At 41.3% G+C, this 25,390-nt stretch overlaps 1 protein-coding gene across 1 annotated transcript; it reads left to right on the forward strand.

Moving 5' to 3' along the window:
- Nucleotides 1–78: 78 nt before the first annotated feature.
- On the forward strand, nucleotides 79–24,862 carry LOC119442784 (UV radiation resistance-associated protein-like). The gene is given in 16 exon segments (XM_037707806.2): nucleotides 79–501; nucleotides 694–753; nucleotides 755–809; nucleotides 918–952; nucleotides 1,059–1,122; nucleotides 3,235–3,338; nucleotides 4,560–4,607; nucleotides 4,609–4,650; nucleotides 5,228–5,325; nucleotides 7,111–7,343; nucleotides 12,428–12,600; nucleotides 13,727–13,790; nucleotides 15,478–15,643; nucleotides 16,436–16,514; nucleotides 19,940–20,028; nucleotides 23,340–24,862. Coding segments are annotated over 16 exon segments (1,995 nt in total). The 5' UTR covers nucleotides 79–432; the 3' UTR covers nucleotides 23,956–24,862.
- The last annotated feature ends 528 nt before the right edge of the window (nucleotides 24,863–25,390 follow it).

Below are 25,390 nucleotides of genomic sequence, written 5' to 3' on the forward strand. Positions count from 1 at the left end.
CTTTCTGAAGTTAGGCGACAGCAAATGAATGTAATGCCCGTTCATGCAACTAGTGGATTAGAAGTAATGGCCGTAGAAAGCCGTATCGTAGCTGCATAGTAGCTGTTTGCCACGCTTGTAACTTCCGGTTCCGCTCTGCATGGAGGTGTGCTCTGTTTGGCATCCTTGCCGTCCTTGCTGTGCGGGGTTGAAGTCACGATTAGGAATGTTTTTAGAAATATTGACTGCTAGTCTTTCCACTGAACATACGACAAAGCGTACCGCGTAAAAGCGGGAATTGACGTGTGTCTTGAACAACGTTTGCCGTCCTGCGGCGTGTGCTTTTGATCTTGCGTTCAACGGGAAAGTGCCATTGGCCGTGTATACGCCCGCTGTTTACACTTCCCTTTGGTGTATGGAGATGTGTAACTGGGGCATCGCAAACGGACCAGGATGGAATTGACTGACTACGCTTTCGACACACGAATACGCAGGAGGCACATTCCTTTGCTGAGCAATCAGGTAACGGTTCGTTCGCGTGTTATTGTGTTTTGTTTCGTTCTCTGTAGGCTACAACTCCACCGGCTGTCGCAGCCGTAGGTCTGCGTTTTTATTAGTCCCCGTTTTCGCCTTAGTAGCCAGCGTTTTAACAATACACTCGTTGTTGTGTATCCTCGAATACTGATTTTAAGCATCCGCTTTCTTCTTCTACAGAGACGACTGAGGCACTTGACAGCAATATATGCGCGAAACGTTGTATCACCTGAAATATCCTGAGACGGAGTATTTTGGTCTTTTCTACACAATTCACCTAAACCGCGATGACTCCGGTGAGCGATGCACCATGCTTCCTAAACTGTGTGGTGCTGTTTTCTAAGTATACGGAGAAACGTGAGGCATTTGTCATTTTAACTAAAGCTTTGTTCTGTTGGTTTCAGCCATTTACACCAGTGAAGTGTGCGAGAATAATTTGGTAAGTGGATTTCGCATGTCCACTGACGTTGCAATTGACAGGAAACACTACATTTAGTGTTTACCATAGACAAGACGATGCATTCTTTACTCTTCTTCTCCTGCAGAATCCGATGTGGCAGCAGCTGCAGATGGCAAAGTTCAATAGCCTGCGGAACAGTACTTCCAAATGTATCCTTTTGACAGATATGTTTACTGCATTCCTTTGGTCTTTTATATTGTATAATGAATTAACCATCAAATTACATTTGGCACAGGAGGGCTTAAGCAACTTTTGAGGCTTTGTGAATATTCCTCAGCAATTGAGTACAAGACCGAGTAATTTCATGTGGTGTGATACAAGCAGGTCAGTTCTGTGAAGTTTTTGCAGACTACTTTGAAATTTCTGTTTATGTAAGCTTAAATATATGATCTATAATGTGCACAATGTAATAGGCCAAGGGATACAGGGTTTATGATGAATCAAAGGAATCATGCCAAAATCCACTACATGGAGTGGTTTTACTGAAATGAAACTTGTAGGTTGGAAAGGTTCTAGAATTATCACTCTTGCTCGGAAGCTTTTCCAGCAAATAAGGCTTCATGTGTTGGTTGATGTTCTGATGTGTAATTAAAGCAGCCTTTTTACCTTGATGAAAAGAGTTTTTGTGCAAATTTATGTAGGGCACATGGTGGCCTCCTGCGGTGCTGTCTGCTTACCAGTAGCGCTAATTGTATTCTAAACCCATTTACTTAACATCGCTGTGCAAGTGTCTGTGTTGTTAATTCCAGTTGTTGAACCTTTTTAGCGTAAACTACTAAGGGGGGCAAAGATATCAAATGTTTCTTTTATTTTTCTGCTTGCAGTAACCAAAATGTCATAGCCAACTTAGAGTAGTGTCCAATTTGTCACTGTCAAAAAAAAATTTAAGCACAATTTGTGAGCGAACTTGTTGGATGCTCCAGTGGACTTCCCGTGGAATTTCTGAGGAAGAGGTGGGGAGCAAACAGCATAACTGGATTTTCAAGCAGCTTCGAATCGTAAAGGTTCAAGGAAACATTTTGTGCAACACGTGCTTACATTGCAAAACACATTTTATGGTAAATGAAGCTCAATATATGCGCCCCCTCTTGTAATCACTACCACTTGTAATGTTGCCCTCACCACCCTGGAAATTTTCAGTGAAAGTCCATGCAAGCAATGCAAGCATACCACTGAATGTTATAAAAACAATCGGCTCAACTGTACAGATTGCTGCATTTCATTCCTGCTCTTCGTGACTTATAGTTTGTGTGCCTGTGGACTTCATGTCTATGTGGTGGTGCTCTGTAGAAACTTGATGTATTTTTCATAGAGCAATAAAAAAAAAGGACAGTAGCTGGGAACATGGAAGAACTAACAAGTTGTTCATTACATTGCTTACTTTGACTGGGAAGGCATTTCGCAAGTGATATCTGCCACTTGTTTTCATTATCTGACAGTGCATCATTTCATCCAAACAGATTGAGTGCCTTGGGATTGTCAGTATTGTGTTCAGGCGCAACATACCTGCACCCACAGATGACTATGCATATATGTAGTCTGGCAGATACTCATCTTTCCGGTGCACTCATTTCTTAGAGCACCACCCACAATTTCGGCAGTGTTCTGAGGCTCTGACATGACCACTGTGTTTTCATGGCAACATAGTCCACATAAGCAGCGCTGACAGCACTCACAAGTACCATAGATATAGACGGAGATACAGCTGTGCCCATATCTCGGCCACCAGCAGTGGGTAGATATGAGCAGAAATATTTCCATCAGGAGTGGTAAGCACAGCACACTAAGTAGAGCAGTAAACAGTGTACTTCCCTGCAGTGTCTTTAGATTTTATTGTCAGAATTCAGCATAACATGCAGGAACGTTGGTGTAAGTAGTTGGAAAGCAGCACAGATAAGCCTTTAGGCAAATTACAAAAACCGTGCTACCATGATATAGCAGCTTAGAAATCATTATGGGAGGAAAGTAACGACACGGTTTTAGCATACCTGTTATCCCTGCCGAGTAGAACCATTTTGCAGTGGCATTTGACTTGTTCATCTTGTTCTTGTATATCTCCTATAGCTCCAGTAGTATATCTGACCATCACAGTAGTTAGGTTTGTGCATCTTACAATGACTTCTAGACACTGTTCTGTCTTAGCTTGCACATGTCATCAGCATATGCGTCTCAAACTTAGATAGTCATCTGCATGGCTTCATAATTTATGAAGTGTGGATGAAAGGTCATTTGCTTCCTTGACTTGTTGGGACACGATGCAGCCCTGGTGGTGCGAGTTTGGCTGACCAAAAAGAATGACTCGTGTGTCACTTGTTTGATAGAATGGGATGTCAATCTTCATGGACTGTCCTTCCTTGGGGAACAGGTAGTCATAGAGTGTTCTTTTTTTCAAGAGTAAATGTCATGGCCACAGATAAAAACGGCTATTCAGTGGCTATAATAATTGCTCATCTCAGTCACTCACAAACTTAATATTCACAGGCCCTTTAACATGATTAGAGAAGAAAGTTGGGCTAGTTGGTGCATATTCCAGACTTGAGACAGAGTTAACTAGCACTTACGTGGGGACGAGAAGCACACAGGACGTGACTATAGTCGGGTACAACTTTAGAAGGCAGCGGCATTTGCCCCTTCAAAGGCGGATGCATACGAGCCTCCACCAATGGGTGCGCACTAAAGACTTGCATCATGAGCCGGACGGCCGGTGTCCCCGCCGACGGAGAACATGGCAGCCCGCGGCTCAGCCGGGGCGAGTCGCATCAGCGCTACTATTTCTTTAGTCGCGGAGGAAATCGACTGCTGCGCTTCGGACATCTGGGCGGGGCCTCTCCTGTCTTAAGTTGTTCCGGACTATAGTATCATGACCTGTATGGTTCTCATTCCCGCCCCATGCCTTTTAACGCTAGTAGTTTAACAATGTCTCAAGCCTTTGACATGGCTGCAGTTCATTCAGGGACCAACTTTTTGTTGCAACTTCGTAAACATGCATTATATGCAACTGCATGTGTCGTAGTTGAAAGGCTCGACATGGTATTTATCACTGTATAAAAATGGTGTTCCATACCAAAAATGAAGGAATCAACGACAGGTTGAATGAAAGACAGCCTGAGCCACAAGTCAAGCTCAGCATCAACCTTGTTCTTTGCTTTTGGTTCGTGTAGCAGTTATGCAATTATGCTTAGCAGTGGCCTTTGCCATTGATATTCATACTTTTGCACCATGTGAAACTTGTGCATAGGCGTAGCACAAGTGACAAGGACAAAAAGCAAAAAGTTCTCCTGCAGTGACTACACCATTACAGCAAATCTGTGCACATCTTAATGTGACAGTATTCTTTTCGTCAGCATGTCTAGAAATTTTTTTGGCTTACTTGCAGTATTCACACTGTTCTTGAGTAACTGTTCATTTCCTTATTGGTGCTGTGATCTTTTATTTAGCTGCAACATTAGAAGTTATATTGGTGACAAAGGGGACTGATAGCACTGTCAAGCATATACGTCTTTTATCGGATTCCTGATCAAAACAATGACTTTTCTTAGCATGGTTTGCATTACCTGAACCTGGTATTTCTTTTCCTTTTTGAAAGGTGCCTAAAGATGGCCGGAAGTTTCTTCCAAACACACTTCTTTTTGCCTATGCCAGAGGGCGTATATGGAGCTGCAAACACTATTGTGCAGGTATAGTACACAGTTTCTCTAAGAGAAAGCAAAAGTGCTTCAGTCTGCCTTGTGATAAGGACAAACAAGCAAATTCAGTCTTTGTCCATTGTTCCTTCTACACTGTGTGTGCAACCTTATTTGGTAGTCACATTCAATTATACTTGAGAGGGATCTTGACGTAGTCAAGAAAGTGGGAACTTAATTTCTTTATCTTTTTTCTTCCTTGATATTTTTCTTCTTTCTTTCCTAGATCTACCATTATTTCATAGGTTAGCACGTTGCTCCGAGAATGTAACTAACCATAGAAAGGACTTCCAGGTCTCTGCAAGTCAACTTAATGTGGTCCAAACCTGTTGCAGCCTTTTGAAAGCTAATCTTTCTTCCAGCAAATATGCTATTTGATTGTTTATAGAGTTGGCAAAAATGATTAGCCTTTTGAATTCATCAACTACGAAGACTGATCAGGACTGCTGATTACTTGTTTTGGGGCTCATTAACAAAAGTCTATGTTTACGTTGTCCTTTGTGCATTTTTTCATGGCAGCCGTTGATGGCGCTGACAGTTCAAAATTGTTTCCTGCTCCTTGTTTCAGCAGGGACCAAAGAATGACCTTTCAGGGCACAACTTGTATGAAGTTCTTTACTCAGACCCAACTGTGATCAGGAATTCCTGCTCAGTCAACAGCTTGAAGCGGTGAGTGACTTGTATTCGTAGCCATCCCAAAATGCCAATATGCGGCGGGAAGCACTAAAGACACACACGTCTGTATAATCATCTCAGTCACAGTGGTGGCTCATTAGCCATGGCGTTCTGCTGCTGAGTGTGAGATCGCAGAGTCAATTGTCAGCCAGGGTGGCTGCATTTTGATGGAGGCAAAACACAAGAATACTTATCTAATTTGATTTGGGCGTATGTTAAAGAACCCCAAATGGTCGAAATTAATCCAGAGCACTCCGTTGCAGCATCATCGTGCAGCTTCAGAATGTCAATGTCAAACCTCACAATCTTTTTCAGGACCATGTCTTAAATGCCAGTGACTGCATTGGATTAGCTACTAATTAACATAATCGTGTGTGTTGCACACACACACTCCTCAAGCGCTCTTTATTTGAATATATCTGATGCTTCCAAATATAAAATGGGAACAGTCGACTGCCAAAAGCTCAACTCGGGGACATATGCAAAATTTCTTTGAGCTATGTTCAACATAAAGGGCTTGTTTGAAACATGAATCAAATCAAGTACTACTTGATAATTGTCGCCTTATAGTAATGTTCCCCATTGGTGCTTGCAAGCAGTCGCTACATAAAAATGATGACATCGATTGCCATTAAGCTATGCTAATATAATAAGCGTTCCATGCTTAGCCCTATAGTCAGTGGCAGGTCAAGAATGCAGAGGAAACTATCCCTCAACGGGGACATGTATGTATGAGACAGCAAATAACCTTGTCTCTTTTTTCCTTATCCTTTGTATCCATGTCTCTACGCCTTCACTTTCCTATAACATTTTCTTGCCACGAAGCCCCTTGCCCTGCTGGGGGAGCTTTCCTCATGATAGGTCTGCGAACGATTTAATTAATCCATTCAGTATTTTTATCTAGGCAGAGGGTGTTGGTGAGCAAATGCTCTCTGCTCAAGGCCAGTGAAATCATTCTCCCAATCCCCTTTTCAAACAGCTTGTTTGGGTGGTGAGCTGTTTCCCCCCCCACACACACACATTTAAAGAGTTAGGTTATTTCTGCATGCAGTACATGACCATGGTGTGCTCATTGTTGCTGAACAGCAACAGAGAGCACACTTCTTCTTTGTGCCTGTGACATTTAAATGTAAGGGAACTATTTCTTGAAGTACCCGCCGTGGTGGCTTCAGTGTTACACTGCTAAGTCTGAGGTCACAGGATCAAATCGTGGCCTTAGTGGCTGCATTTCGATGGGGGGGGGGAATGCAAGAACACCTGTGTACCGTACGTTGGGCCTCATAAATTGCAGATGCAACACACTTGCTTGAGAGAAGCCTTCCCTGCATTCTTGACTTAACACTGACTGCAGCTCTGTCCACAATATAGATATATTTCTTACATGGCGGTGGTGGCTTTGTATTTGTGAAGGTCATTGAACATTAATGCACACTTTCATGTTGCAGCGTGGCCACATTTCCTGAAGCATTTTGACAATGTTCCCACATTTGCTTTGATTTTGTGCTTCTGGTGCAGTCAGTAATGTTTGAGTTCTACTATTAGGTGATTAAGTTACTTAAGCTTAAATCATTTAATAGTGAACATTTGTAGTTTGAAATAATGTCTATTATTATTTTTATTGAAGTATTATAGAAGAGCGTGGATGCTATCCAGGGCTTCCAAGCATGGTTGAGTTAAAGGAGAACTGTGCATGAACTGCTGTGCATGAACTGCTGTTGAATTAATTGAAGTGTAATGCACTTGCATACAGCTAGAATTTTCTTTGTTTGAACATTCCAGGATGATGATGACTGAGAGAGCTATCAAGCAGACGCAGGCATCAGTATCACGTGTTCGCAGAGCTATTGAGAAGCGACTTCAGCAGCGACTGCAGCTGCACGGGCGTCTTGCTGAACAGGAAAAGGTGCGCCTTCGAATAGGTCTGCTGAAAGAAGTCATTGAAGAGCGTTCTCGGCAGCTAGAAAAGGAACGAGTAGCCTGCCAGGTCAAGGCACAGGAACTAGCTGACAAAGGTGCCTCATTTTCTTTTTTTTTTTTTATTATTATTATCATGTTAATCTAATGCCACAAATGCAAGCTGTATTGCACTGTTGTAGCTCTAATGTTTTTACCTCTTCCTAGGACAGTCTTTATCCTCATGTGTATAGTTTGCAGAATGGTAAATGTGACCTGCTCAACATTGCAAGAGTGTAGTAATGCATGTCCGTGTGCTTGCTTGCTATTAAATTCTTTTCCTTCCTTTCATATGTTTGATATGTTCTACTGGGATGAGGAAAATAATAGCATAGCGCCTTTGAAATCTGGTTCCGTCAATCCTGATCCAAAAAACCAGCAACGCGGCCCTCGAAGCCTGCGTTCCCGCCGAACTTGATATCCCACTTATCCTTTTTGAACATAAACGCCCGCAGCATATTGAAAAAAACTGATTCACTTGAAGCCTTCCTTCTTACATATGAACCAGACTTTCTAACGCTAACAGAAACTTGGCTAACAGCTGATATTAAAGATGTTGAGATAGCCCCTCCCAACTACGCCATCATCCAGAAAGACCAGACGACACGAGGCGGAGGCGTGGCCATTCTAGTAAAGAAGGGAATCCCGTTTTCAGTGTTACCCGATGTTGCAGACGTTGAGGCTATCTTTTGTAAGCTGTGTTTCGCGTGTCGCACTGTAGTCGTGGGCTGCGTTTATCGCAGTCCTTCTTCCGGCCTCGACACATTGCGTCGGTTGCATGAATACACGGAGCAATATGCATCAGGGTCGAGATTAATAATCGCAGGTGATTTTAATGTTCCCGAAGTGAACTGGCAGACAATGCAGCATTATTCACCCTGTGCTGATGTATTATTTGATTTTATGTTATCGTTCAACCTCACTCAAATTGTAACTGAACCTACACGTGTACAGGGATCCAGCTGTTCCATACTAGATTTAATATTCCTCAGCAACCACTTTATAAAAGAAGAAACTAAATTAAGTTTACTAGATGGCATTTCTGATCACAAGATCACCTTTTGCACTATACCACTTCATGACACCGTTATTCCTCAGCAAATTGTCGCATACCCTGACTACAGCAAAGCTAACGACACTAGTATACTTGATTACCTGAATAATGAATACGACTCATTCCTGCAACTTTCACTTCAAAAAGTACGGACATGGAAACCTTGTGGCTCGCATTTAAAGTGATTATATCTCACTGCATAACCAATTACATACCAACTAGAAGAAAGAAACGTGGTAAGCGTAATCCATGGATAACTCGCAACGTTATTCATGCCAAACGTAAAGTAAGCCGAATGCGAAAATTGCTGAAAACTAAACCATTCAAGTTCACGCATCACGATCTCAGCACAGCTATCCAATGTATGAAATCAAAAATTAAGACAGCCAAACAGTTCTACTTCACTAATACATTGACAAACTTTTTGAAAACTGCTCCAACCAAGTTTTGGAACTACATTAACCCAAAGAATCGTAACGATAATGGAGCCTCAATTGAAGAAAACAGAAACTCTGCTAGCGTGCTTAACGACTACTTCTGCTCCGTTTTCACAGAGGACGACGGCACAATATCACAAGCAGGATCTACTAGAAATGAGCCACTAGAGCCACTTACACTAACCGAAACAGGCATACTTAACCTACTACTGAACTTAGACCCAAAGAAATCACCTGGACCTGATAGTATACCAAATGCATTCCTTCGCAGATACGCTAGCTGGATGGCCAAGTACTTATTAATAATTTTTAACAAATCACTGTCCTCAGGCGCCCTCCCTAAGGATTGGAAAACATCTAAAATAAAACCAATCCATAAATCAGGAAGCAAAACAGAACCCTCTAACTTCAGGCCAATCTCACTAACATCTACAGTCTGTAAACTACTGGAACACATTATATTAAAGCACATAACCAAACATCTTGAACAGGAACACATACTAACAGCTTGTCAGCATGGTTTTCGCAGAGGAGTTTCCACGGTCACTCAACTCATTGAGCTTGTTCACGATGTATCATCAAGCATTGATCAACAGAAACAAATAGACCTAATCTTTCTAGATTTTTCAAAAGCTTTCGATCGCGTAACACATAAGTAATTAATTTATAAACTCGAACTTACCTTGGGAAAAGGACCTATTCTCGATTGGATCAAAGACTATCTTACTAATCGCACACAATTTGTAGAAGTAAATCAGCAACATTCAATTAAAAGAAGGGTCATATCCGGCGTTCCACAAGGAAGTGTTCTCGCTCCAGTTTTATTTCTTATATACATTAATGACCTGCCATTTAATATTTCTGTCAATGTTAAACTTTTTGCTGACGATTGTGTTCTGTATCAGGTAATTAATTCGTATAAGGATCATCTAGCTTTGAATGACGCTTTATCATTAGTACACAAATGGTGTAACGAATGGCAAATGACTTTGAACATTAAGAAATCGGCTACACTATCAATTACGAGGAAAAAACACAGATCATAATTCAACTACACTATAAATAACGCCACACTTAACACAGTGAAGGAGTACAAGTACCTTGGCTTGACATTAACACACGACTTTAGATGGGAACGCCATGTTAACAACGTTACCTCGACCGCACAAAAAAAAATTGTTCTTTCTAAACAGACGTCTCAGACTAGCACCCCCAAACACAAAGCTACTAGCATATAACACATTTGTGAGATCAGTATTAGAATATGCTAATGTCGTTTGGTTTCCTTTCACTAAAGAACTCATTAACAAACTGGAAGCAGTTCAAAGGAAGGCACTAAGATGTATTTACAATAAATATAAGTTAACAGACTCACCCACGGAATTGCTAAAACAGGCCGGTATTCTTACCTTACAAAACCGAGCAAAGCTTGCGCGGTTTAAAATGATGTACCAACTTATTCATAACGAAATAAAAATAGACAGCTCAAAATACTTATCCACAACACAAACCCGACCCACCCGACATAAACACACTCTAACATTAAACGAACACCCAATTCATACGGAAAGTCATAAGCATTCCTTTTTTCCTTTAATGACGCGTGAATGGAACAAGCTGGACCCTACCATTACAAACAGCCCAACCTTATCTGCTTTTTTAACATTAGTCGAAAACAAATTGCATGCTTCACAATTCTGACCTACATGTGTTACCATTCATTTCTGTGCCATTTTATTCTATTTTATTGTATATAATATTCCAATTTATTTATAGATTATCACCTCTTGTGTAAACCTAATATTAATACCTTGTACTTTGTCATAGCTGAGTTCCTTTGTTTATTTATGCTAACTTTTACCTCTTTACCAGTTGTTTATTATAAAGTTTTTTGCCTTGTATTATTCTGTTATTACTAACTACCATTCTTTACCGCTTATAATTGTTATCCTATTTCATTACCTCTTGCTATTCCAAAGCATATGCAATGTATATGTTGTAATTAATGCTACGATTTCGTTCACCTTTGACAATTGTCTCCCTTTTTTTTGTACTCCTCGTTCATTTTTTAATACGATTTATTTGCTTTGTTATTTCTGCCAACCTTACTGTTTGTCTTTGCTAATTGTCAATATATTGTATGTAAACTAAATATTGTATTAATTGTTATCGTAATATTGTAAGACAACTATGTACATGCCCTTCTGTTATGATCCCTGATGGGATCGACAGTATTAATAAATAAATAAATAAAAATAAATAAATAAATATAGGACATACATGGGTGCTGTGTCACTTTCTGCATTTTAAGCTGGAAGTTGAATAAAAAAATAAAAATTCATGGTTCAAACTGGCAGCAGTCTAGTGAAATGCATGTACTATAATCAAATCTGCAACTCAGCTGCAGCAGCATCAGAATTGGGCACGTGTTGATACAGCTAACATTACTTTTTCTTTTCTTCTAAATATCAATTTTGTGTGACCATGGTGTCTGATTCTATGATCGGTATCAAATAAGCCTTTTAAGTGTCATAAACATTTCTTCTATAGAAAAATGGTTGTGCATTTCCTCTACAATTAAGCTTGCCTGACTGGAGCTTAGTTATTGTTTTTTACATAATATAATCAGGATAATTTTTCAGGTTAGTAATTGGCAATAAAGTACATGAAGGAATCAGAACAGAGAAGAATACGAGTGGTTCTTTCTTCTTATGTAGTCATCCTTTTTGTAGCACAGACTCAATCGAGAGATTATGCAGGGCCAATAAGACGCGCAGTTAGTCCTCCTTAAGAATAGCACAGTCGGGAGCTTGTCTTAAATCAGTGAGGGGCTTGTGAAGCTTGTGCAGCCAGCTGAGAAATGTATTTCCCAACTATTGCACAAATCTCACACATATGATCTCTTAACAATAGTGCATTGGTGGTTTAGCTGGTACATGCTGGTGTTGAAAAATTATAATTGCTCCTGTTTTATTTAGTGCTCCCATGTCATACTTGCTCTTTTTCTTCCTTCCGTCTTGGCATTTCTTTGTAACTATGAAATTTCTTTTAAAAAAAGAATGAGACAGTGTAAGATATCCAATTTACGCTTGACAACACACACACCCGCATGGAGAAAATGATGGTGTATTTTGTGGCTAGTCCCTGCACTACTCATAGAAAGTATTAGGAATGAGCTGTTATATTCAAAAGATGCTAAGTTGCTGGAACTTAAACTAGTTAACCCTTTAAATGTAGTATTCTTATCTTGCCCATGCATGTGTTTTAAATAAAAAGTTAGTGGTGTGTCTTTGGGTGTATGCTTATGCTGCTTTATAAACTGACTTATGAGTAGCTATACTTTACGAGCTGTAACAGTGTTGAAGTACTATGTATTGCAGGTATTTGAGAGAATTAGTTACAGCATAAAGTTACTCCTTGTAATATGAAAAGAAGTAGTGGTACCGCGCTGCATACCTTGAGGATGCAAGCCAGCTTTCCAAGTTTTGGGCTTATTTAATGCGAACGAAAACACAACCAACGATTCTTGCCGTCGTCTCATTCATGAAGTATGTTGCTTTCTAGTGTCACGTGGAGTATATAGATTTTGTTCACTGTAAAGCAACACCTAGCTAATGTATGATCAATACACTGCGTCTCTTCTCATGGGCAGAGAAGCAACTGGCAAGCATGGCAGCTGAACTTGTGGAGAAACGGAACTTGCTGGTGGAAAGGCGGAGGCACTACTTCGAAGTCCGGGAGAGCCTGCTCAAGACTTCCTCACGGTTGCTGTTCAGACAGAAGGAGCTCATTACTGAGCTGGCCTTTATCTATCCAGTGGTGTCTGTAAGTTCTATGCCTTCTGGTGAAAGTAGGAATGTGTTGCAGTGCTACTTGCAATGTAGCAGACTAAGCCAGGTACAACAGGCATTTTCTTTACTAATAAAGAGACTGCCACTTGCTTCAGCTGTCATGGGCTGGTGACAAAAATGACCCACCTCGACCAGTTGTTGCAAGGTGTTCTTCACATTTATGTGTTACAGAGCACGGTGAAGTTTCATTTCAATGATATCGAGTCATCTCCTGTGCTTGATTAGTAGCCCTCTATGAGGGTGGCTCAGTTGGGTGGAACCCTCGTGACTTGTTCTGTCTCATGTGGAAAACGTTGTGGAAGCGCTCGGATCTGTTTTTGCGAGTGACTTGTTTGAAGAAGCAGCACTTTGTCCTTGCTCTTGTTTTGTTGTGATATATTGTGTTTGCTAGTTGACGAGGGCAGTATCAGTACTGTTTGCTGATCAGCCTTGTATGCTGAAATAGAACGAGTTTGAGCTGTTCCCTTTACCACTTTGTGATGTCTGTACATTGGCCACACTGTATGTTGGTCAGTAACGTGGGAATGTTGGCATAAGTCGCACATTACCAGAACAGCCCAGGAAACAAGCTCCACGAAAGCAGTTGTGTTTAATCTTGCAGCATTCACCTGCTAGCATGATGAGTCATGTCCTCATGGCACTTGTCATTAATGAGTTTTCTCAATGAGAGAATAATTATGCTAAGTGCTACTTCACTCATTCATTTAATTACTCAGAGGTAAAGTTATTTCACTTGGAAGAAAATAATGCAAGGGAAAAAACTACATTGGCCTAGTTAAGTGATGGAAATATATGGCATATTACCTACTTTTACACTTAACCTTGGCCTAAAAGTAAACTATCATGGTTCCGGTAATTGATCACCGATGATTTTCAAGTTTTGTACCATCTTCACAGGTGGAGCATTGCATCTTTTCTTATTTCATGCTGCATTTTATATTTACTCCTGAAAAGAGAACACTGTGGTGATGGTGTGACTTACAACATTAGAGCTTATGTTCTCCGCGAAGAGCGAGATGTGAGTGGATGAAGTCATGCAAGTTCTAATGTGAGAACTTTCCCTTCTGTACCATTTAATACCTTATTTTAATGTCTTCTAGCTTCCGGAAGGAAAGGGCTACACTATCTGCTTTGTTCATCTTCCTAATAGTGAGGATTTTAGTGGTAAGTGTTGAAGATATTTTGTTTTCTGATGCAAAGTTTTCAATTTACTGCGCTTTCTTGTAAAGATCATCGTGATAACCTTCAGTATGTGTTTGTGCAGCAGTAAAGAGACACTAAAGAGAATGAATCAGTTCACATTCATAAATTATTCTTGAAGAACTCTACTTTCGTTGATTTTATAGTAATAGATTTATTATTACAAGGAAAAATTGACAGTCAGAGTTTAACATTCTCATTTTTGCGCTGACTCCCTAAGGCCGGTGCATCAGCGTGACATCACGAATCACAAAGTATTTTTTCGCATTTCGGCTATTGCGGTTCATTAAAATCTTTGAAACTTCTTAAGCTCTGAATTTGGCTCCTTTAGAATACCACGTAATCCATTTTTACCGATAAAGATTTAACTAAGCCCGAGCAAACGACATCACGGTCTCTGATGTCACGATGAACTGATTCGGAAATTTCCATACGGAGTCACCACCACTCTTTTGTTCTTGCGTCTTTTTTGGCTTACCAAGTGTCTTCTCACGGTAAGAGTGGCTTTCTTGGAATTGTGGACTAACACAGCTGAAAGCACTTTTCTCTTTAGTGTCCCTTTAAGTTAGTAGTAAAATATATTTTGGAGCATATCTTTGTTTTCTTCTTTAGAGGCCCCACAGATGCTAGTCCTGTGAGTATCAGACACAGGCAGTGACAAAAGGGGACGAAAACACCAAAGTGAAAGAGTTTTTAAACATGGCATTATTCTCTCTCAAATTTTTTTTGCTCCTTGGTCGTGAGTCTTTGTTTCCTTTTTTTGTCATGGTTCTTCATGATCATGCATGGTTCCGTCAGATTCTCTGCTTTAGATATGTACACTCTGTCTGAAACTTTCTTTCTGTATGAACCCAATTCATACTTCTATGTCTTTCCTACATGCGAGCCAATTGACCCAGCAAGAAAGCTCTTTTTATACAGTCCTTTTCAAATATGTGCGGGCCACCATATGCTTACTGGTGTTGCAGCTAGGCGGTTGGATAAGACGTTCATAACCATCCGTGGTGGTGTAGTGGCTTTGATGTTGCGCTGCTAAGCCCGAGGCCGTGGCGGCCGCATTTCCATGGGGCTACAATGCAAAAATGCCTGTGTACCGTGCATTGGGTGCACGTTAAAGATCCCCAGGTGATCAAAATTAATCCGGATTTCTCCACTACAACGTGCCTCGTAATCATATCGTCGTTATGGCACTTCAAGCTCCATAATTTAATTTTTAATTTTAGAGCTTTTGTAGCACTAATGGGTGCTTCAATACTTTGTAGTGGTAGAAATGCTCCCATTATCAATACCTAGCCATAAAAGCACTGAGAAAATTACAGCAGATTCATATAGTGGCTTGGCAGTAACACCACAAATGCCCACACAATGTTCTACTGCATAGTTTTGATTGTGGTCCCAACTACACATTCTCAAACATTCTATGCATCTTGCCGACATATCACACGCGGAGCATTGATCATGGCTGGTTCCTTTTGATCTTGAAGCATGGTAGAGTGCCTACTGTTGCAAAGGCAATAGCCATTCCACTGTATTCTTTGTGCACGTATAGCACTTAAATTTCTCACCTATTGAGCCATACTGTGAGGAGTTAAGGGATAAGTAACAGTGACATTGCATGTGGCTATGTTTTTTCTTTTATCTTCCGGCACAGATCGGGATGATCAGACCATTTCGGTTGCCCTTGGCTACGTCACACACACACTGCTAATGATGTCTCACTTCTTGGACGTGCCACTCCGCTATCCCCTTATCCACTGCGGATCTATGTCTTCTGTGCGGGACAACCTCATCGAGCACTTCACGGACATAGATCGCGAGTGAGCTGCCGCCATTCTTATCTATTTGATACTGGGTTGTTTGCTGAATTCCTGTCGGTTGGACTTTGCATGTGATAGCACTGACTGGTGCATTTACTTGTCAGAAGCTCTTGGAAGTTGTTCATAAGACAACCAAATTTACTGAAATGCGACTTTATTTTTTCCCTTGTGCCCATGACTTATTACCATGACTTATTACCATGACTTATTACAGTTTAATTTGTGAGACATTTCAAAAAGGCACCCCGGCACATGCCAGATGTAGCAAGCCAGTTATGTATGTAGAGTAGCACTTCGGCATGACTTCTCTGGTATTTTATATTTTGTGTAGTTGGTGCCATCTGTTGTTCAGCAACTGTATACAGGTAACCAAATTAAAATTTCTCACGTGCGCATCCTAATACACTTGGAAATGCAGCGAAGGTGTTGATTTCCATGTGAATTGCTTGGGGGTTTTAGCTAAGTAAGCTAAGTGGAAAACAATTACTTATTTGTTATGGGCTCTTTAGGGTAAAAACAAAGTGAAAAATGCAAAATTATTTTTCAGGTAACTCGTTTAATGTTGGCTTAACCGTGTGATACTGTGCATTGTATGGCTTCAATTTTCAAAACGAGTTTGGTGTCATGAATATCACTACTGTTAGCAAATTTGATTCCTTCTTGTGCTTAATCAACATTCAACTCTGAAGGAAATACCCGCAGTTTGCTGCCTTTTCTGTTATGGCTTTGTGAACACCACTTAGCTTTCTTCGTAATTTGCCCGCTCACTTTTGTCTTCTATGTAAATTTCAGGTTTCCCTTGCATATGAAAGGAAAGAACCGCATGACATTCAACTATGGTGTCTATCTCCTCAATCGCAACATTGCCCAGGTATTTGCTCTCATATATCTCTGACCTTCAGTCTCTCGCAAAAATGGTATTTAACAAGGTGGGATGCTTCCATGAACGAACATCTCAGATTTGTGAATGAGGATCTCAGTTTGGATTTGCATACTTCAGCATTATATGTTGCTAAGCATTGTTTCATTGATTTTGCTTATTTACACAGTATTGCTAGCCTCCAGATGAGGCTGTAAGCAGGAGTGGGTGACATAAAAAACACAACAAAGTGTTCATGCATAAAAGAAATGAAGACACAACAAGCATGTTACACAAACCGACAAGAAGTAGTTAGGAAATTCACACACTGATTTAGATTCTTTGTGCCCAAATTGAACAGAATTTTTGTTTTTTCGAGGAACCCATGCCCCATAAGCTTTTAATGCCAACTGTACAATTCAGCCTCTTTATATTGAACCCAAGTATTTTGAGTTATCGTCTTTGTCCAACTGCAACCACCAGTGTATCTGATATGCTAAATTATGTGCAACACCATGACCTCGTAGGTTTTGGCTTCCATCAGCACATCCGTTGCTCTATCACTGACTGTTGACAGTCACCACTTGTGCAGCATGCAGACATGCTTCATGGCCAATGTCAATTAAGAAGAAACATACCTTCACTTAAATTTTGCCCCTGGCAGCACTAAGAGTGAGACAGTGCTACTTATCGACTGAACTAGATGCTGTGTTTCAGTAATGCTCCTTGGCAATTCCTGGAATAAGTAGTAACCTGAGAAGTGCACCTCCACATTATTGCCTTCAAAGTAGGTGCTGATAGTGCCAGGACCCATAATTTTAGCTTGCATGTTGCTGAATAGTAGTGCTAAAGTATGACCACTTCTTTTGAAAGGCAACACTACTTCCCACTCTTTTGTAGTTGAAGTTCTTTCTTAAAATAATGAACCTTGAATGCCAACTGGAGTAATGTCTCTGGATGTTGGGTCTTGCATTGCAATCAATAATTATGCATCGCTTTCAACTTTGGCAAGAACGCTTTGGCAAACTTTGACAATGATGTGGATGCTGGAATATCTGTGATCTTATGTAGTAAGCTATGAAATGTGGAGCACTACTCTCCAGATTGTATTGATGCAAAGTTCCTCTGGGACATCGTGAACAGGACACCAGAGAAACATAGTTTGCCAATTGCTCCTTTTGGCACATGATTCTTGCAAGTGGAGGATGATAGAGGAGCACCTTATGACATGCTGCTGACATTCATGGTGCACTGTCCAAACGCTAATGGTTTGTATGCATTGAAAATTTAAATCTGAGGCCTGTTAGGAAAAGCTTCAATGAAAGCAGTGCTTATTTAAGACATATATATGCAAGCAACTGAAAAAGAAAAACCTAGATAGAGTAATTTTTTATTAGATGACCTTGTCCTAAAGCCCTCTTAGCCCCCCATATGCAGGCCAGTAAGTTGCCGGAACTTTTAGAGCCTACATTTTGTGCTTTATTGTCCATGTTTCAAGCAGGCAATAAAAATTAAAGAATGTTGGCATAAATATGGCTATCCATGACATCCTCACGTACAGAAGTTATTTTCATGCCTATGGTCCTTCATTTTTGTCTAGATGCTCTCTTTGTTATATAGTGGCCAGCAGAAGCTGTAACAGTTCTGCATACTTATGTGCCTAAACTGAAGACATTGTGCCAGTGCACATGCATCTTTGTGGCCCTTGCAATGAAGCCTTGCATGCCCAGTAGTAGGACACTGACCTGTCAAGCACTGTGACTGCACCTCACGTGCTGTGCATAGTTTAACCACATGTAAGCTTCATAGCTGATTCTCTGCGTGTGTCTGTTGCTCTCACTGATAAAGGAAATTTCAGTCGGAAATTACATCAGCAGGTTTCATTGTATTGAGCTATGGATGTATACCGAACAGTTGCTTCCAATAATTTGGCAGCACACATTAAATGAAAACCAGCACCTTGTATTGAAAATAACCTTTCTTAGCACTTCGTAAAATATAAATGCAGTTTTCATAAAGGTTCTCTTCTGTGTGGTGGAATAATAAAATTTTGTGTGTGCTGTTTTTATGATGCTCTTAACAACATCTTTTGGTATAGTTTAGCTCTGTTTGCTGCAAAGGGAAGGGACAGAGACAAAGTGCTACATTCAAATGCGCTTGCAAGTGTGCTGCTATTGTTCTCTGTTGCTGAACATGACCTAAGTTGCAGCATCGATTCTTGGCTGTAGTAGCTGCATTCTTATGGGGGCAGAATGCAAAATTGCTCATGCACATAAGTACAGGTTCAAGTTAAAGGTTTGTAGGAACACAAGGTCCAAGGTGAGTAACATATAGGCTAGCGGCTGGTATGATGTGCGGCTGGCCACACATCAGCATCACTCAAGGCAGTTCAGATGACAGTGCCTCTCGAACACTCTTCTTTGTCGGCAGTCTGGTTAGCACCATGCCAGCTGCGAGGCTGTCCCCCTAGTGAGGAAGGCATAGGGGCAGAGCAACTGATGTGTGAGGTTGTGGAGATTGCCTGTTCGTGAAATAAGAGTCCACATGGAATTTGGGAAGCTTGAGTACAGCGACTGAGGATGTTCCACTTTTGTTGGGGGCCAGATCCATGGTCTTGAGGGGGAGGCTTGATGGCAATATGTGAAGCATCTGGCGTCACCAGCTTGTAGGAACACTAGGTTCAAGGGAAATGACATTTTATTTTAATAGGCTAGCAGCTAGCATTAAGCCGTGCGTCAGCAGCACTCAAGACACTTCATGATAGTGTTGCCATTGTTGTTGTGGTTGTTGTGGTTGTTGCCTCAAAACAATAGTGCCTCCCAAACTCTCTTCTTCATTGGTGGTTTGCTAAACACAATGCCCGCTACAGGTTAAAAGAACCACAGCTGGTCAGAATTAATCCAGAGCTGTCGTCTGTTAAGGCAATCCTGATGGCCCACTGTGCAGCTTTGAGATGTAAAACCATGTTAATTAGCGGACGCCAATGGCTGACAACCATTCTCTTGTTTAAAGAAAGACTCATGAGAACTTCATTTGCTTTCGTGTGAATTGTATTCTCTGTCATTTTAGTTGTACTTGGCATACTATATACCCTTTAGTGATTTTCAGTGCCTTCTACAGCTTAGATTGGCAGCTAGAAGTTATATTTAAATACTACAGAATCGTGTAGTGTCCTGCACATCGTTTTGCTTCAAGCACAGTTGGACCATGTTGTAGCAAAATCGCTCTAACACAGCACTAAACTAGCTTTGTTATATCCTATATTATGAGTACACATGTATTCATTATTGTTACATGCTGATATTGGTAAGGAACATTTTAGATTTACTTGAATATATCCTTGTTCATTAAATTAATATTGAGCTGTATATAGGTAAAACAGTTGTAAATATTTTTTCCCTTCCCTTGCCTATTTCTTTTTCTTTTTTTTTTCCAAGTTGAGGTGCCACTGCAACATGGTCACCAAAGACCTGCGGCCAACCCTGCACAATCTTTATGGGCTTTATGATTACTACAGCATAAAACAGTAAGTAATGCAACATGTTTTTCTGCACTATGTGTCATTTTGCTTTGTCTTTGAAGCTCGGCAACTTTGCTTTTATTTCCTATTTTCTGCATGTTGCTTTGGTGCGTATACCAATAATAAATCCTAACATGATCTAGAACATTGAAGTATGTTTTACTGCTTTTCATGTTATGCTAAAGAAACGAAAAAATGTGGATAGAGTCTCCGACCAATAATTCAGACATGCTTGGTAATTGCAACAGCTTCGTGGCACCGCCACTGGCCCCATAAACTTCATGTATATGTGGAAGGGCGAAATTTTGGACACTTTACAGCACACCGTACATTCATTTGGACTCTGCCTGCACGACCGACGTGCTAATTCGGCCACCGAGCCTAGCTGAAAAAGGGATATGTATGTTTGGGGGGGGTTTGGTGCATCGCTGGCGTGGGGTAGGCCATAAGTGCTTGCCATCTTGCCAGCACCTTCTCGAAACCGAAATTAATGAAGCTTAGACGCCTAGCCACTTATGGAATAAAGTCACTTATTTTCCAGAAAATCTGATATTTCAGACTCCCGATGGGCTATTTGGCAGTCCCAGGTAGAGTGCAAGTTTTCGGTAGGCAACTGTATTGTTGAATAAGTAGGTTTAAATTTATCATCAAAAACAATTCTACGGCAAACCATTTCTGCGAATATCCGCAGGGTGGAGGAAGATTCATAGATGAAAAGATTGTCATCCACCTAACAGTATTACGAAGCTACAAAGGAAACCTATTCAGGTTTGTCAGAAAGAAAGCTTTGCAGTGGTTTGATCTGTAGATTGAACCTGGGACTAGCGCCTTTCCAAGGCGATTGCTCTACCATCTGAGCTTAACCACGAGGCTACCAGATCGCAGAGCGAGGCCAAAGTAAACGACAACTGGGAGCACACAAGAAGTGTGTTTGTGTTGTCGAATAATTCATGCTCCTTACGGGAGGATGACAATTTTTCCTTTTAATTTCTTGATTTCACTACCGTAGCATAGCTAACTGATAGTTCACTACAGCCTGAGGTATAACAGCTGTTTGCTGTGTATAATGTAAAGTTGCACAATCTTTTTTTTTATGTGTATGTGCATGCCTTATGTGCACAAAGCTTGTTTTATTTTTTGTTATTCTGTTTGGAACGCATTTGTTGGTCATCTGCAGTTCTAGTCTTGCTGAAACACTCACTTGAACATGCAAGATGGTGCGTCGATGGAGTAGTAAGAATAACTTTCTTTTTTACAGCGAAGCTGTATATGGCTAGGTTCTGACCAAAAGTGCGTGAGTCGACAGAGTGTGTAGAAATAATTTGCGTCGACAAAATTGAATCCACAGTGGCCTGTGTATGTAGGTTCCTTAACATAAGTGTCAAAACCAGGGATGGGTGACCATTACGTCACACTCTATCCACCAAGTAAGGTTGCTGAAGGAGGATTAAGGTGGATTATGTTTAAGGCGTAATAAGGAGGATTAGGGTTGATGAAGGCGGACTAAGGTTGACGAAGAAGGATTAAGATGGAGGAAGGTGGATTAGGGTTGATTAGGGTGCATCAAGGTGGATTAAGGACTAGGGTGGATTAAGGTCAATTGAGGAGGATTAAGGTGTATTAGGGTGCCTTTGTCTTGATGCTTTAATTCTATATATATATAGCCATACATATATATAATTTTGTCATTTTAGAGCACACAACAGCATCGCTGGTCGTCCTTCATCACATAGTGGAAGGGCACTAAGTTTTTTTTTTTTTTTGCACTGCTGACCTTCCCAATAAAAAAAAGAATGAATATCGTCCATGGCAAATGTTCGATTTTTTTTAAATTTTCTGATTTGCTGTCATTGCCAGAAAAGGGCAATGTTATGCATATTGTCCATGTACAGTAGAACCTCTTTGATACTATCCCTTTAAGTACAATTTCCCACCACCAACGTTCATAATCAAGAACATGAAAAATGGCCCAATACAATTACACTTCTTTTTTACCAGTTCATACGTTCCTGAAAAACACGACCTTTTCGGCACCAACATTTAGTACATCGCCAAACTGCGATCGTATAATACATTTCCTGGCCACTAGATCCCATGTAAACAAGAAAAGCCCCGAGGTGCACGTGATCGAGAACCGTAGCCACCTTCCGAAGCAGCTTTCCCACAATACTGGCCCGCCCATCTCATGTGAAAACACCGGCATGCACTCACTTTGCTATTTCGGTACCAGCAAATATCCTCCCAAGTTGTTGCATGCCGCATTCACAGCTATCGCCACCAACACTATTGCAATAAGCTTCTTCACCTATCTGTTTCATAGCACATGGGGGCATACCATTGGAAGCGTACTGTTTGCTTTTAATAGGCGATAAGCTAAACACACCGTGCATTCTTGCCGCGGGCAGTGCGAAGTGAGCATCATGTTTCGCTCTGGTGGCATTGTTGGCATCGTATTCCAGCATCGCCCACCAGCTGGGTTTTAGTTCAGTTTCCCATCACCATTTTAAAGCACTATGCAATAGAAATTCCTATTGCATAATGTTTTAAGACGGTGTGTCTCGGGTCGCTTGAGCCCCACCAGCCATGTTGTGTCTCGTGTGGCAACGATTCGAGCCAAGTGGGCACGTCAAAACTTCCTGTCAAAACTTCTTGTCAATCAAGAAGCTGCTGACCCAGGCCGAATTTGAGGAGCAGCAAACATAAGCCGCAAAATTTACAGCGCACATTACGTGGATGTCAACTACATTTGAGTCCGCCAAATTTTTTTTGTCACTTCAGATTGTGTGTTTCCCATTTAGTATGTTTTTTCTCGCACTTCTTTCCAGAACATATGAATGAGGTTCTACTGTACTAACTCTCGACTGCAACAGTCATTAAATTTTATTCTTGTCATTAGAGGTGCATGTCACTCACTACCATCTCAAGTGCACTCGACATACAAATATAGTAGTGTGAAATTTTTATCTGTTGAAATTTAACATAGTTCAGCTTTCATGTTATGTGCACCTACTTTCTACCAACGAAATTTTTTTTAATAGGGTTGGTATGAATAGCAGAATTTTCTAACCCAGGAAGGGCAGTTAGAAATTGAAGCACATTAACTGGAGGTTGTGTTGTGTCTTGATGTTGCCACCAGTGTCCCCAGACTGTGAAAAAATCTTTTCCTCAAGTTCCTCTCCAAAATCTTTCGTGGGCAGCTATACGTTCCCTATGCATAATGTCCAGTGAAAGTCCTAGCTTCATGCAACCATATCGGTAAGTCATCGGCATGTTTTAACCTTGTCACTTGCTGTTTCTTATTTAATCTTTTCATGAAGGAATAGCCAGCCAAGTAGTGCACCGGTACCAGTGCCAGCTTCTCCTTTAGCCATGCCCATAAAAAGTAACAACAACATCGGCTCTTCACGGGAGCAGCGGTCATCAGACGAGGTGCTTTCGCCTCCCACAACGAAACGGGAAGACATGGAGCACATCTTCAAGTGTGAGGAGGAGCCAGCAGGTGGAGTGGAGGCAAGCGCAGCTGTTGCCCCGCAGAAGCTGAGCAGTTCTCTGGACAAAGGGCTGGACAGCTTTCAGAACACAGCCGCTGCTGAGCCCGAGGACAAGAGGAGTGCCGCACTGCCAGTCAAGTTCCCGAGCCTTCAGAGCAGCTATCGCCTCAGTGAGCCGAATCTCAGGGAGTTCGAGGCACGAACAACGCTCAAGGAGAGACAGGCAGCGGCGGACCATTTGCTGCCTGTGCCACCAGTTGTGTACGATGCGACAGAGGAGAGCGGGTCACTCAACAGTGGTGACGGCACTGTGGAAGTGGCCGTGGACACATTGTTCGATGCAGACCTCACGGCACGGACGGAGCAGTTGGCTAGTGTGGTGCGCAGCTTCCGAACATACTCCTCAGTATCGTCATCCAATGGACCAAGCCCAAAGCCATAGTGGTTCTTTATCCCCCTCATGGTTTAGAGTGAAATGGGCATGGGGGATTGAGTTGCGAAAGCCTGTGCACAACTTGCTCTCTTTATTATGATTTTTTAAGCGCCACAAATTTGAACTGTGCTGGTGCAAAGATTTTGGCATGTGCAGCTCGAGGCAGCTGGTTGCTTTAGTATATCCGTGGTGTCAATGTCAGGCTTACAACCACAAGAGAGCGGTGTACTTTGGCTATGTAAATTTGACAGTGAAAAACCTCACAGTTTTAATCAGCCCTGTATGTAGGCTTTCACAAGTTCATGGCCATGGTAACAGAGTTGATTGCAAGCACTTTTTTTTCTTTGTTTAATATGATTATGTCCTCTTTCTTGTATTGTTCTGGTAGTAACACCATTTGTGCCTACTGATTGAAAATATCAAAGAACCTACTACCCATTAATGGTAAATTAGTATCTATATTCACCGGTTATAGTAAGTTCAAGAAGTTTTATACTGTTATAAACATACTCAGCACATAATATAATGTTATTTTGTACGCTATGTAGTTATGAGTACGCATGTTTGTCAAGGATGACAATGTACTCCAACTGTTGTTACCTTTGTTTTAATGAGTGATGTATCTTTGTACACTATGTTTTGTTGTGATGACTCTTCATGTGAACTGCCACATTGCGGTTGGAAATTGTAACATTGTGCAATGTAGTGATATCTGTTCGCTTGCAGCGGGCGTTCGCCACACACGAAGTAGAATCATTGTGATATTAGGGTTTATCTTTTCTACGATGAGTGCTTGGGCACAGGTCTTTCTGCTGCGAAACATAAAGTAACTGCTCGTGCTAGTCAAACGGTTAGAAAGTATACGTGTATTCACTTTGGTTGCTTGTGAGGTTAAGATTAAAAGTGGACAAGCTATGCAGTTTGTGTCTCATTTGAATGCATCCATGCCTGCATGATGATATGGGTAGTATATGTGGGAAAGCTGCAGTATCATATGCCTTGGGATAAAAAGCCAAAGCTTATTGTCACGTAGTAGTGACGATGAAGCAAACAGTCGTAAAACTGGGAATGACGAAACTGATTCTTTATTGGGCGAACCTGTGCCCACAAAAGCAAGTTACACTTGAAGCACAACGATAGCGGCGAACACAGTCGGCGATCGTCGAAATCTGATCAGCGGCGAAACGCGTCGGCTTTTATACCTGAGTCATCGAAGGTTCCAGATTAATCCCTGATGCCCGCGTGTCTTCCAGAAAGTTCTAGACAATTCGCGTCGCTCATACAATCAGATTACATGGGCGTCGGTGACCACAGACGACGGATAGAAGCATCGATAACGTCCGAGAAGCTTCCAATGCAGGCGCGTCCTGCGCCGAGCGATAACGTTTAACATTTGTCAGCCAATGTTGAAAGCGGCCACCAGTGAAAGATAAACATGTGTACG

The sequence above is a fragment of the Dermacentor silvarum genome, chromosome 2 (genome assembly GCF_013339745.2).
Source record: "Dermacentor silvarum isolate Dsil-2018 chromosome 2, BIME_Dsil_1.4, whole genome shotgun sequence".
NCBI classification, from domain to species: domain Eukaryota; kingdom Metazoa; phylum Arthropoda; class Arachnida; order Ixodida; family Ixodidae; genus Dermacentor; species Dermacentor silvarum.